The sequence below is a fragment of the Carcharodon carcharias genome, chromosome 3 (assembly GCF_017639515.1).
Source record: "Carcharodon carcharias isolate sCarCar2 chromosome 3, sCarCar2.pri, whole genome shotgun sequence".
Classification (NCBI taxonomy): domain Eukaryota; kingdom Metazoa; phylum Chordata; class Chondrichthyes; order Lamniformes; family Lamnidae; genus Carcharodon; species Carcharodon carcharias.
Genome location: NC_054469.1, coordinates 66,009,691 through 66,024,010, shown reverse-complemented (window position 1 = coordinate 66,024,010; position 14,320 = coordinate 66,009,691). Strand labels below are relative to the sequence as shown.

Genomic DNA, 14,320 nt, shown 5'->3' with positions numbered 1-14,320 from the left:
TGCTATTACATGCTAATGCTCAAGGTTAAATATCACAGCAATTAGAAAAATAAAAATTATTCTCCATCCCCCTCACCCTCTTGTATTTCATCGCATTTACATTAATAAGCTCAAAGGTTGTTAGCATTTCAACCCAGTCTGGATAATTACAGTTCCATGCAGAATCTATCTACATATATGAAACTGATTTTTATAGTTTCTGCAGTGAGGGGCCTGAATATTTTATCCTTTGATTAGTTCTGTGGAAGCTGTATTTTTTCCTAAATAATATACTATCTTAATTATCACAAATAGAGCACAAACCTTTCTCCCCAATTTTCCACCCCACAAAAACATTGTCGCCATTCACACCAGCAATAGGCCACCCCATCTGCCACAATAGTTTCTCATGGACCACTGAAAAGAAACATTAAATAAAGGGAAACCGGCAAAATCTGTTTTATCCATTAATCTGCCCACCCCATTGAGACCACTCCTCTGCGCTCTCTTCCCTTCCCTTAGTCTGCAGCCCAAAAAACCCTCGTCAACATTTACAACCTTCTCAGATAATTCACTGTAAACTGACAGCTTAGTTGGTTGCACTTTGTGTCTGAGTCACAGGCAAGTCCCACTCCAGGGCTTGAGCACAATAATCACAGCTGTCACACCAGCGCAACATTGAGGGAGTGCTGCACTGTCAGAGGTGCCATCTTTCAGATGAGGTATTAAACCGAGACCCCTCTGGCCTCTAGGGTGGATGTAAAAGAACCCATGGCACTATTTCGAAGAGGTATATCCGGCGTTCTGGCCAATATTTATCCTTGAAACAACATCACAAGAACAGATTAAATGATCATTATCACATTGCTGTTTCTGCGAGTTAGCTGTGTGCAAATTGGCTGCTGCGTTTCCTATAAACAATGGTGGTTACACTTCACAAGTGCTTCATTGGCTGTAAAGTACTTTGGGACATCCAGTTGTTGTGAAAGAAGCTAGATAAATGCATGTCTTTCCTTTTTTTTTCTAAGCTGGCTGTATTTATAACAAAGAGAAATGGCATTAATGAAAGCAGAGTACATCCCCACTTTCTTTTTGTCTCCTGGCATAACCCCAGAAGGGCATGACCTAGAACTAGGACTTTGTCATTCACCCGCTTCTTTTTTTTAAGCAAAAGTGCACATATTAATTAATTGAATGTAAACTTGAAAGATTTTAATTAACAATTTCTTACTAAGGGGTAAGTACACAAATTTAAAATACAAGTCATTAGTGGTAAATATAAATTTATCCCTTTTAAAAAAGTGAAAAATATTTTGAAGCAACAGAAAAAAAATCAGGAAATCATTAGCTTCAGTATAAGAATAATAAGGCTTGTAAGCCATATGGTGAAAAATTATTTTTCTAAAAGCTAATTTATAGGGACAGCATAATAATTTTTTTAAAAATTCATTTACGGGGTGTGGGCTTTGCTGGCTCGGCTAGCATTTATTACGCATCCCTATTTGCCCTTGAGAAGGTGGTGGTGGTGAGCTGCCTTCTTGAACTGCTGCAGTCCATGTGGTGTAGATACACCCACAGTGTTGTTGGGAAGTTAAAGGTACTACATAGATCATTATTAAAATATTCTGAGTACCAGATTTATCCACAAGCAATGTGCAAGAATCAACTAGTCAAGCTTTAAATCAAGTTAGTTCCAATCATTCTACTTACTATTTGTAGGTTTCAGAACGAATATATTCAAAGACATGGGATACACCTAGTTGAAATTGGTCAGCAATTGGTGTAACCCAAGGATTATTTTCTGCTTTGAAGACTTGTTTTGGACCAGTAAGATCTAAATTACCTGCAAAAAACAATGTATTTTAAATGGTGAAAAAATAATTTAAGCAACAAATACAAAAAAAACCCAGAAATTGTTCTTAACTTAACCAACTGAAATCAATTATCTACTTTAGATCCAACTGAATAGGACTGGATATCAGAAACTGTCAATGGAATAGTAGTCACATTCCTTTTCCATGTTTTTTGCCGTAATTATTGTTGTCATTTCAAATGCTTTACTACTCCTAAATTGCACAGTGTGTCATTTATGCATCTGAGACCAGACAGACGAAGGATTCTCATTTAGAGCCCCCCATGTGGATATTTAGGAATCTGAACTGAAGGAATTTTAAGATAAAAATCAATACAAACTTGTAGAGTAAAACACCATAATCACTACAAGCTGAAAAAACATATTTAAAAATTGTTACATGTATAGTGAGTATATTAAGCACTCAACTTGCTAACCTTTAAGCAGAATAGCTTGTAGCTTTAAAACAGGCACCTTAAATCAATAAACTTCTCACATCTTCCGAAGAGGGCAAAAAGGCATGCATTCGTTATTGCAAATGTTGTGCTTCAGTCATGAAATGGTCAAATAAACTAATTCTTACTTCTAGCCTTTTCCTATTTGCTGCTTTTGTAATATATTTGGAACATGAGTAGGCCGGTAAGCCTCTCGAGCATGTTCCACCATTCAATGATATCATGGCTGATCTGTACCTTAACGTCATGCACTTCTTTTGGTTCCATATCCATTTATACCCTTGTCTAGCAAAAATCATCATAAATTAGTGCTTGCTTGTGAATGGAAAATATTAAAATCCCTCCCAAATTGAAAACATTGTTATTTTCAAAGTATAACAATTTCGGCCCCCACATAGATCCCATTCCTTAAAAAAATCTAAAACAAGAATTCATGATAATGATGACATGCAGTCGGTAAAATAGCATCTCAAGGTAAGGTTATGCTGAAAGATAAATGGAGCCAACCATGTATTGTTAGTTAACTTGATAAGTTAGAAGAAATAGGTAGGAAAATTAATTTTAGCAGAGGAAGGGATTTGTTGCGAGATTGCAACATATCACAGTTGTGTTGTTTGGCATACAATAAGCATTGCTCAGTTTAAAATGTTTATTCACCTTATTGAATTAGACTGCTGAAATATTTTTGCCTTTGCATGGTAGGAACAGGTTTCAAATTCATTTAGCAGATTCATAACATTTATTTGTCCACAATACCACAAGTAAGTAAATAATTGCCATTATTTAAGAGAAAATTTGACCCTCACACAGCATTCATTCTCTCACCCATAATTTAGATATAAAAGATTTGTACTAGGGAACCTAAAGTACAATTTCAAAATGGAGAATGAAACCAAATTGGGGGGCATAGTTAATACAGAAGGATGACGGTGACCAAACACAGGAAAACTAACAAATTTGCATAATGGGCAAATGACCTTCAATATAGACAAGTGAGAGGTGTTATGTTTTGGTAGGAAGAATAAGGAGTTCGCAAATTCCTTTGAAAATAAGTGTCTAAATGGCATAGAGAAGCTCTGGAATCTAGAAATACAGAATACAAAGTAGAACAAAAATTAGTGATGCAGGCCATATTTTTTAAAATAAGAAATCGAAGCACTGGGGCTTATTTCTAGGGGGATAGTTTCATTTTTTTTCGATTCAATGTTAAGCTTGTATAGAAACCCATTCAGATTCAGCTGTGTACTGTTCGGATTTCAAAATTATGAAAAAATATAGAAGGAACTGAAGAAAGTTAAAAAAGATATTGACTAGGATTATTCAAGAACTGTGGGATTATACCCATCAGGAAAGATTGAACAGGCTGGATGTAGGAATTATGATTTTGTTAAATGTTGGACTGTACCTTTAAGAATAGTCCTGTGATGCAAGATCACGTGATCTATGTAATCCAGTGCATTAGCAGCACAGGCTACCTCCACAGTCAGTGTAGAGATAGAGATGGAATGTGTAGTTGATGCTGTCTGTATTGTAAATAAACCTAATGTTTCCACTTAGAAAGTTGTCTGCCGATCACCTCTATTACAAAGAGGTGACAAGGCCACACTATAACAAACTGGCAACCAGGATAAATCGGAATCGTTACTGTACCTCGCCCAGTGATCGTATCAACGTCCATTTAAAATAACAGAACATATGCTCACCCAAAATGCCAGAGTTTGGTGGAATCATTCCCTTTGAGTCAGCCACAGACGGTTGGTCTCAGTATACAGTATGCCTCATGTTCTTCTTTTAAGCAAACAAAATTATGGGGGAAAGAGGAGAGAGATCCTCTTGAGCACTTGTGGGAGCAAAACCTACAGTTTGATTCAAGGTTTGATGGCGCCCAGTGCCCCAGATTTGAATAATTTTGCATAATTAGTGGACCTCGTGAAGGGACATTTTCAACCCATGCCTGCAGTCACGATGCAAAGATTCCGGTTCAATTCGCGAAATAGGGCCCCGGGTGAGACAATTGCTAGCTATGTGGCGCATTTTAAGCAATTAACAGAACATTGCAAGAGGCTCTAAACGACAGGGTCAGAGATCATTTAGTGTATGGCGTGAAAAAAGACACTATTCAGAGAAGATTGCTGGCTGAAGTGAACCTGGACTTTAAGGCAGTGTTAGAAATCGCACTGGCCATGGGAAGCACTGTAAAAGATTCACAAGCGAGACAAGGGGCGCAAAACGACGGCAACAAATCGGGCGGGAGCGGTCAGCCGAAAGAGGACCGAAAAAGGGAGACTACACCACAAAGCAGGAAACAACGCCCATTAACCAAAAAATAAGAAATAATTTAGCAGCTAAATCGAAGAACAACTTTAAATCGATGTAGAAACTATCAGTCTTTTAGTGATTGGCAGTAGAATGTTACTTTTGTCACAGAAGTGGAAATATAATGAGACAGTGGAAAGTGAGATTTAAACAGGTTTGCAACAACAGAAGAAACCCAATGAAATCTACAGTGTAGATGTAGTTGTGAAACAACAAATTCTGACATTTATTTACTGTTTAACATGAAAGTTGGGAAGACAGAGCCAATATTTGTCATAGTACGAGTGAATGGCAAACCATTAAAAATGGAAGTAGACATGGAAGCCTCCACTACTGAAATTGGAGAACACACTTTCAGATATTTAAATAATGGTGAACATCAATTAAATTCAGAACAAACATCTGCCAAGTTGAAAGCATACAGAGGTGAAGAAATCCAAGTAAAAGGTATCAGCAGAGTAACTGTCCATTATAGAAACCAATCGGCACAACTACTCATGATGGTATTGAGAGGCAGAGGACCAAGCCTTCCAGGGCGAAACTGGTGAAGGGAAATTAACCTTGATTGGCCAGTGAGATTTCAAAAGGAAGCAGGAAGAGTTCATACCTTGAAAAAGGAACAAGGCAAAGTGTGGCAGAAAGAGCCTGGAGAGTCCAACGACCACAACAGGATGAAAAAGGAGTGTGTAAGGACTCAACAACCTGAAGAAGGAGACCCTGCTGAATGACAGAGTTCAAGACAAAGTGAGAAACATTCACAAGGAAATTGAAAACCTGTTGAAAGACCTTCACACATGACAAAATTCTCTCAGGTCAAAGTTTGTGTCTCTGGAAAAGTACGAAAAGAAACCAAGAATTCATCACCTCTCTGAGCAAACTGAAGAACCAGTTGGCAGAGAAGACACAGCAATGTTCAAGTTTCCAGGAAGCAGCCAACAAATACAAAAACAAGACAGAAGAGCTGAAGAATCAGCTAAATGAGGCCAAAGAGGCTTTGAAAACAAAAATCAGAGAGCTTTCCAAGAGGCAAGCAGACAAAGTAGTTTTGGGAGACTCAGCTACTGAACTAAGACAAGTTCAGATTTCACCTGAGAGAAGTCTGGCCGACAGCGAAGTCAAAATGAAGGACAGGACTTAACTCTGGTAGAAAGAAGACAAAAAGGAAGAAGGTTCCGAAAAGACAATAAAATGGTGGCTGGTAGCACCTATAAACACTCGAAGCAGACAATAAACAAATTATCGAACTATGCCTACTCTGATATTATTCCAGTTCCTCACAATGGTTTGCTGGATAATGATGCTGAAAATAAAATCAAATAGGTACAAGTACTTCCAAGGCCTTCTCTGGAAAGAATTCTAGATGCTGCAGACAAATATGAAGTTAACAGGTGATTCGCTGAAGATCAGGCTTATGCGCTTTCTTATTCACTACAGAAAAAAACCCCCACATGACATCGGGAGCAACACCTTCCCACTACTGCCTCTGTCTTAGGACAAGACTGAGCCTAATATTTCCAAACTTGGAGGGAAAGGTGGAGAAGTGTCAAGGAAACCAAAAAGCTGCACATGACTTGCAGAGCCATGAAAGACAATTTACTATTGGAGAAGCAGTATATGTAAAGAATGTCAGCGGAGGACCAAAGTGGTTACCTGGTAAAGTAAGTTCAGACCATTCTCATACCACATGGAAGTGGAAGGCTGGATCACCCGTAAGCACATGGACCATTTAAGAACAACAGAGATACCACAACAAGATATGGTTCCACCTAGAACCATTATTGAACCAGTGTTTTCTGTTGAAGATGCTCAACCAAGGACTGACATGTCTGATGTCTCTACAGAGTAGAAAACACTGAACTGCAAGGTGACTGATGTTCATACAGTTCCAGAGAATGTGGTTCCTGAAAAAGAATCTGAAGTCGTGGAGCTGTGACATTCTACACGAATCAGGAAAACACCTGAAAGACTGAACATGTAAATTTCATGACCTGTGTTAATATTATGTCATGAGATAAATATTCTTATAAATACAATATGTACAGCAAACTTAAAGGAGGAGGAATGTAGTAATTAGGGTTTTGTTAAATGTTGGACTGTACCTTTAAGGTTAGTACTGTGATGCAAGATCACATGATCAGTGTAAACCAATGTGTAAGCAGAGCGGGCTATCTCCAGAGTCAGTGTAGAGATAGAGATGGAGTTGAACACACACGTGTAGTTGCTGCTGGCTGTATTGTAAATAAAACTAATATTTCCACTTAGAAAGTTGTCTGCAGATCAACTCTATTACAAACAGGCGACTAGGCCACACTATAACACTGGGGAACTTTGCTCCAGAAAAACAAAAGCTGAAGACTGCCTTGATGGAGATCTAAAAAAATATGAAAGAATTTGATAGGGTAGACCTGAAAGAATGTGTTTCCAATTGCAGGAGAGATCAGAATTAGGGCACATAAATCTAAGATAGTCACTGATAATCCAATGTGGAATTCGGGAAAAATTTCTTTACCTAGTGAGTATTTAGCACCTGGAATTCTGAACCATAAGGAGTATTTCAGGTGACTAACATTGATACATGTAAAAGAAAGCTAAATAAATACATGACAGTGAAAGAATAAGAGGATATGTTGATAGGATTGGGAAAATGAGGGCAAGAGAAGGCTCACTTGCAACAAACATTGGGGAATGGTGGCGTAGTGGTAATGTCACTAGACTAGTAATCCAGCATCCCAGGTTGATGCTCTGTAGGGTTCAAATCCCACCAAGGCAACTGGTGGAGTTTGAATTCAACTTATAAAATCTGGAAATGACAAGCTAGTCTCCATCACCGACTGTGCAAAAACCCATCTGGTTCACCAATGTCTTTTAGAGAAGGAATTCTGCCATCCTTACCTGGCATGGCCTACATGTGGCTCCAGATGCACAGCAATGTTTTAACTGCCCTCCGAAATGGCCTAGCAACTTACTCAGTTCAAGGACAATTAGGGATGGGCAACAAATGCAGGCCTTGCCAGGCGACGTCTACATACCATGAAAGAACAAAAAAAAAAAAATCCTCTCTCTGTTGGAGCAAATGGTCTGTTTCTGTGTTGTTAGTAGTGCGTAATTTCCATGACACTAATTCTCTGATTTTTCACATTAAAGGTTTTATCCTACATGCAATGCACTTTGAGGCCAACTGCAATCATATTTTTTTTTCTTTTTGGGGCTAAGTCCATCCAACCATTTTCTTAAGGTCTCAGTCAAAAATCAAACTTGCCAGGCCAATATAGACATGAAGTGAGACCATTTTCAAGCAATGCTATAGCAGCTAATAAACCTGTATTTTACTTAAGCTAAAACACAGAGGCAGAATCCTCCCACATTTGCACTAAGTGCAGTAGTGGGCGGGAAAAAGGGCTGGCCGCAGTGGTGGCTTTTCACACTGCATCATCTTATTCCCGCCTCATTAATTATGCAGTCACAGGAAACATGTCATCTCGCTGGTGAGTGGCCTCTGATTTGCCCACCACACCGTTACCTCGTTGCTTCCTCACGCAGGGCGTCATATTTAAACTGCAACAGCGCACATACTTCTCAATGCTTGCAGCCCAGGAGGGCACTTGTGAAGACATGGCCCCAAAGTCCAAGAAGAGTGCAGCCCCTGATTCAGTGACGCATTCCTGGGTCACCTTCTGGACAATGTGGAGGACTACCGCGATGTCCTCTACCCCCACTCTGGCTGCAAGAGGTACATCAGTCTCACCACTCCAGCTTGGGAGATGGCGGCAGAGGTGGTTAGTGCCAATGCTGTACACAAGTGGTCGGCCATCCAGTGCAGAAAACAGATGAGTGATCACATCCATGCTGCCAGGGTAAGACAGCCATCTCATTCACTCTAAACTCTTACACTCAAGGCCACCACACATTCACCGGTATCTCACTCACTGCCATGTCAAGGGACATTACCACTCACTTTCTCTCACACCCTCACATATCCATCTGGCCCCATTTACTCTGGAGACTGTCCCCTCAGCCCTCACCATCTTGAGGCCACTTGTATAGATCAACTTGTGCCCCACATACACCTTGAGATACCCTCCATCCACAGTACAGCTCTTATCTTGCAGCTTCTTCCCTTGCCTGAGACCACTTCTCCCCCTTCCCCAAGCAAGCGCAAGACTCTGCAGCCGTTGAAAAAGCACCACCGCCGTACAGCTGGTCTGGTAGTGATGCAGCGCAGCCTACAAAGCCTGGTGCTAATGGCCGCAAATGCTGCCCGAAGAAAGGTAGGCAAACAAACCTTGTGAAGTGCACATTGTCCACGTACAGTTATGAAACAAGTCGGCATGCTCGGATGATCTAACATGGGGAGATGATTCCAGGGAGCAGGGCTTATAATGATATGCATATGTATTAAAATGATGTTCCCAACATCTGTTGGTGGGAAAAGGCAATCCTCCATTGACAACTGGAGCAGACAATCACAAACTGGTTTTACGACGGCGTGGAACTGATCTTTGCCCTTCCCGCCAAATTGTCTGCACACGCCTGCCATGACGCCAGACACCAACGGGAGTGGACGATTCCGCCCAGACTCTTCTACTGCCATTCTATTTTATAATGATTGAATGTAGTGATAAACATAAATACAGATGAATAACAGAATGTACTCCATAAGTAATAGTAGAGAAGAATGAATATGCTGAACTGTCACTCCTTCCAATAAGAGAGTGGTGTGAAGAGCTATAAACTCAAGACCACACTGTGGCAGTACCTACGCTACACCAGCAGGCAGGAACCATCCACAGCATTGGAAGCGCTGATAGAGCTGTTGAGGCACATGCACATTATTTTCAATACTGATTATAGTTTAACATTATAAACTGAGGCAACATTTAAACATGTTATCATATTAAATATCTTCAGCTGATTTAAAAGTAAAAATGATTGAAAGTGAAGTCTGAATTAATTACGAGAAGGGAAAAAAAGAATGGACAGTGGGTTGGAAGAGCACCTGACTGCAAAAAAGGATGATGTGGGTGAGGGAAACATTCCCTCCATATAGTAGATTAGAAAATATCTGAGCCTTTTGCCCCCTTGTCATCTGCTCAATTAATAACCCACTTTACTGTTACCTTAATAGAACAAAGACTGGGATCTGTTAATAGTCTATTTCATAAAATGTTGAGAATCAGCTGGTGTCACCTAACTTCAACAGCACAGATGGTTCTAGCTGAAGATAGCTACCTAAACACATTTTAAATTCGCATACATAGTTGATTTGCCAAGTTCTACAAATAAGTTTCATTAGAAGCTTCATATTCTGAGGTTATTTGCACCAATCCCTGAAGTTCAGGCTTCATCCAACTAGCTACTACCAGAATGTAAATTTGGCAGGTTCAGCCAAAAACCGGTGGTCTTGCCAATGCAGTAGTAAACATTTATCTGTCCACCAGCCACAGCAGGTCATTGCAAATGTACTCTTAGATTGTAGAAAACTGCATAAAACCCATGCATTGCGAGCCGATACCATTAGCATGGATTACATCAGTTGCCTTTATGTTGTGCAATGTAGCTCAGATACATCAAGGTCCCCAAAGTTTCACCATGTATAGCCATTCAGAATGCATGCAACAAGAAGCTGCAGGTGGCATGACAGCCAAGCCTAATTCTGTCCTTTCAACGTCCACAAATGCTTAGTTTCAACAGGATTGTAACCCTGGCAGGTTTTCCTTCTCCTAACTAGGGGTGCTGAAGTCATTTGTAGCACCCCAAACACTGCCCTTGCTGAGAGCAACAAACTATCATCGACTCAAAATCCTTCTGGTTGGTAAAGCTTTTCTGTCCATCTGTAGACAACAGTGTGATGTGGTGGAAAGAAAAGCATACTATAATCTCATTAGGCTTGGAGAATTGACCACCATATTGTTATATTATCATATTATTGTGCTACAATATAGGTTTTTTGTATGGCATTATCACTTTATAAAGAGCACTATATTAAAGATAGACAGTAAATAGTGTCATTCCTTGACAATTAATCAATAAAATGCCTGTTGCCTCACAACTTTTCTGATTTCTTTTCTTGGCATATTCTATTATTCAATAACACATGCAGGAAGCGTTCCACCTTTCTGTCAGATAGAAGCGATAGCCTTAGCTGTTGTATGCTCCAGTGCTTCCAGTCAGGGAATTCACACCCATCTCCCTCATCTGCGACTCAACCAGCTTTAGCATTCTAACTAGGATCAAACAGCAGGCAACGGGATTAAGCAATATGACAAAAGCAATCTAATAAGCTAAAACTGCTCAATTCTAAAGCTACGCTGGATAGATCTAAAACACGAGCATTTCCTGTTCACTGTACAATCTTCAGCAACAGACCACAAGGGAAAGTAGGCCGCATAGTGATTAGCTACAACCCTCCAACCGAAATAGACTTTATGGCTAGAAAAGATCAAGTGTCATTCAAAAAGGTTTCACCTCGCATAGCCAAAGTGATTAGTGGAAGCAGCTACTGTACAAAATTCCTGTACACAGTGTCCAACACATTAAATTAACCATGTTCTCACAAAACTTTAAAAAAGATAGCTACAAATTCAATTATTTTGGCCATGCTTTCAATGCACACACTAATTTTTTTGTGAGGCTTCAATATATAAAAGCTCACTAGGAGGGATTTGCTGCCTATAGTTCCAGCCTGTGCAGAATTAGTAATTTATTGTTCATATTAAGCAATCTAGGGAATTTTACCTTTTGCTTTCAGCCTTATATCATCAAATCGGTCATTTTATTTTGGATATTTTCAGTTCAATTTAGTTTGTTTGTCCATACACTGAATACTTGGATGATGTATTGATTGAATGTATGTTGCAGTTTGGCATTATTCTTCCGCAGCGTTCTATATAGCACAAAGAGCATAAAAGTACACAATGAAAGCATTGCCTTTATAAAAACAAAATTAAAAAGTTTACCATGAAGATCTGTTTTTGATTCTTCCTCTTCACTTAAAAGCTACCTCTGGTTGACATTATCCATAATGGGATACTATTGTGGGAGTAAGAATGAATCAGGACATTACAGGCTAAATGGTACAATTTTAAACAGGGGTACAAGAGGAGACTGGGGTTGGTGGGGGATAAGCACAGGGGGAGTGGTGGGGGGGGGGGTGGTGGGTGGTGCGTAGGGCAGGTTAACAATGCAGTTGCTTAGGTATATGAGATCTTAGGCTTTACCGATAGAGGGATAGAGTAGAAAAGACAAAAAAAATATGCTTTGAGTATATAAAACACTGGTTCAGCACCAGCTGGGATATTCTGTCCAATACTGGACACCACTCATTAGGAAGGCTTTAGAAAGATACAGAAGAGTTTTAATGGGTTGGTTCCAGGGATGAGGGATTATAGTTATGTGGACAGATTGGAGAAACTTGGGCGGTTATCCTTGAAGCAGGGGAGATTTAGAGGAGATTTGATAGAATAGTGTTAAAAATCATGAAGGGTTTAGATAAGACTAAATAAAGAAAAACTGCATCCAATGCGGAAGGTTAGATAACCAGGAAGACACAGATTTAAGGTAATTAGCAAAAGAACCAAAAAACGACATGAGGAAAAGTTTTTTTTTTAAACGCAGTGAATGGTTAGAATTTGGAATATGCTGCCTAATAGATAAAGGCCTGAATTTTACGCATATCGTGCACGTGATTAGCGGGCCTGGAAGCAGATGCACTATCCACCCCTGATCATGATCGCAACCTAGATGCGATTTCATGCTGGCTGGCCCTGGACATTGGCTCAGAACTGCTGGCGGGAGTGGGAGTGTGGCCCAACAGTGCCCCAGAGTGGCATTTTAAAAGAGCCCAGGCAGCTCCCTGAAGGCTGCCAGGAATTGGTGAGAACCCTCACAGAGCTGTCCATGAGAGAGTATATGATTTTCAACCAGGCAGAAGTTATGGCCTCAGCACCCACTGGGCATGCCAGGCAGAGGGCAATGCTAGTGGGCACCCTGCAACCCCCGCCACCCCCCCCAACTGCCCAGGTGAGCAGGCATGATGTTGTGCACTGCACATGGATCCAGTGCTGGAAAAGGTTCAATGAGCTTCTGCACTTCGCAAGAGTGAGTACCAACTTGGCATGAAACTCTGTATAGATGTCTAGGAGGGTGGCCATTTTTCATGGCACTCAGGGGTGAGAGATGGAATGTGCCCAAATGATACTTTTCCCTGTGCCAGCCGAGGCTGGGAGATGTGTCTGCTGGCCTTGGGTGTATAGAAGTGAGGTGTGCCAATCTGACAGTACCTCAACCTGGGTGTCCTTGGGGTGTTGTTGTGGGGGGGGGTAGAGAAGAGGGATGGGAGCTGAGCAAGGCTGGTATGGCGTGGCAGGTAGAGGTTGCACTTATGTCCGTACAGGAGAGGAAGGGCCATAATGCACTGGAGCGTGCACAAATAAGTGGTGGGGTGCCTAACCTGTTGATGCTTTCCAGGTTTGAGATGGATGCCCCAGATGTGCAATGTGTGCATGGAGCTAGGTGTACAGGTCTTGGAGAGGCAGGGGCCTCGGAGGAAGGCAAGAGTCCAGTGGACAGGTGAGATGCTGGGGAAGTGTGTAAGAAAATGAAGGATCATGGCATCTCCAATGAGAAGTTCAAATCAAATTCCCCATTGTTCATCCACAGTGCCTCAGCGAGGCAGTTGTCCATTGTGACAAGCAACCGTCATGCATGCATAGTCACTCTGTTACAATGTAATCAATTGACATAGTCCATTCCTCTCTCAGATGCACCATGCTCAGGATGCTGGAGACACCCCATGACCCTTCCTTGACACCCGAGGGGTTGCAGACAGATGCAATCGTATGACATCACCTTTCTGTTCCAAGTGCCAGCTTGAACACAAGAATGTCAGTGAATAGTGCGTTGTATCAGATTCGGGTGCACGGTGTCGAGGGCACATCACACTCACATGAGGAGCTGGCGGAGGCAGAGTGCCCAGGACGCCGGCAGTTGGAGGACTGCTGGAGACCAGGGCCATGCTGACTCCGAGGCAGATGAGCTCTGGAGTCTTCCATTAGGTGGCAGATGCTGGATGTCCAGCAGGATGCGCGTGAACATCTGGTGGAGATCCTGGAGGGTCTGCAAGCCATGGGCTCTGTCTTGGAGGACTCTATGCGGAGCGTGAGCACTGTGTTCACCAGCATGATGACATTCATGGAGAGGCAGTTCCAGGAACAGAATCAGGGGTTTCTGGAGTTGCGCTCAGACCTGCAAACCCACACAATGGCAGGGACATCAGCAGGTCACTGCCAGTGAGAGAGATGGTTGAGGCGCTTAGTCTCTCTGTTTGATACCCGTCCATTAATGGTAAGCAGGGAGGTACAAACCAACCTTATACAGGCAGATGAGATGCATGTCACGTCTGCAGGCTCCTCTCAGAGCACTCCAGATAAAAGCAGCACCTTCTCTACCCCTCTGCCAGTGCCCATGGCATTTGATGAGGCTACGACGACATCTGCCAAGGTCTTCAGGGTCAGCAGGACATCTCAGTCAGGAGGCTGCCTCCACTGCCAGTGATGGGGGCAGGGTGGGCACCAAGTTTAAGGTATTATAAACACAAGAAGGGCTGTCACGGTTGCCATAACTTCAGTTGATACACATTCTAAGTTCAAATTGTGTCAACATGACCACCAGATAAAGATTTTTTGTCATGGCCTGAACGTACTTCATGTTTTTCGTAGGT

The 14,320-nt window shown here is 41.5% G+C and overlaps 1 protein-coding gene across 2 annotated transcripts in view; it reads right to left on the bottom strand.

Annotated features, from left to right (window-relative positions):
* The window catches only part of rsu1 (Ras suppressor protein 1), a 246,657-nt gene that overhangs the window by 95,234 nt on the left and 137,103 nt on the right, over nucleotides 1–14,320 (bottom strand). For both annotated transcript variants that reach the window (XM_041183109.1, XM_041183110.1), the window contains exon 8: nucleotides 1,690–1,822. In XM_041183109.1, coding sequence (XP_041039043.1) covers nucleotides 1,690–1,822 — 133 coding nt within the window. The remainder of the gene's footprint in view (nucleotides 1–1,689; nucleotides 1,823–14,320) is intronic.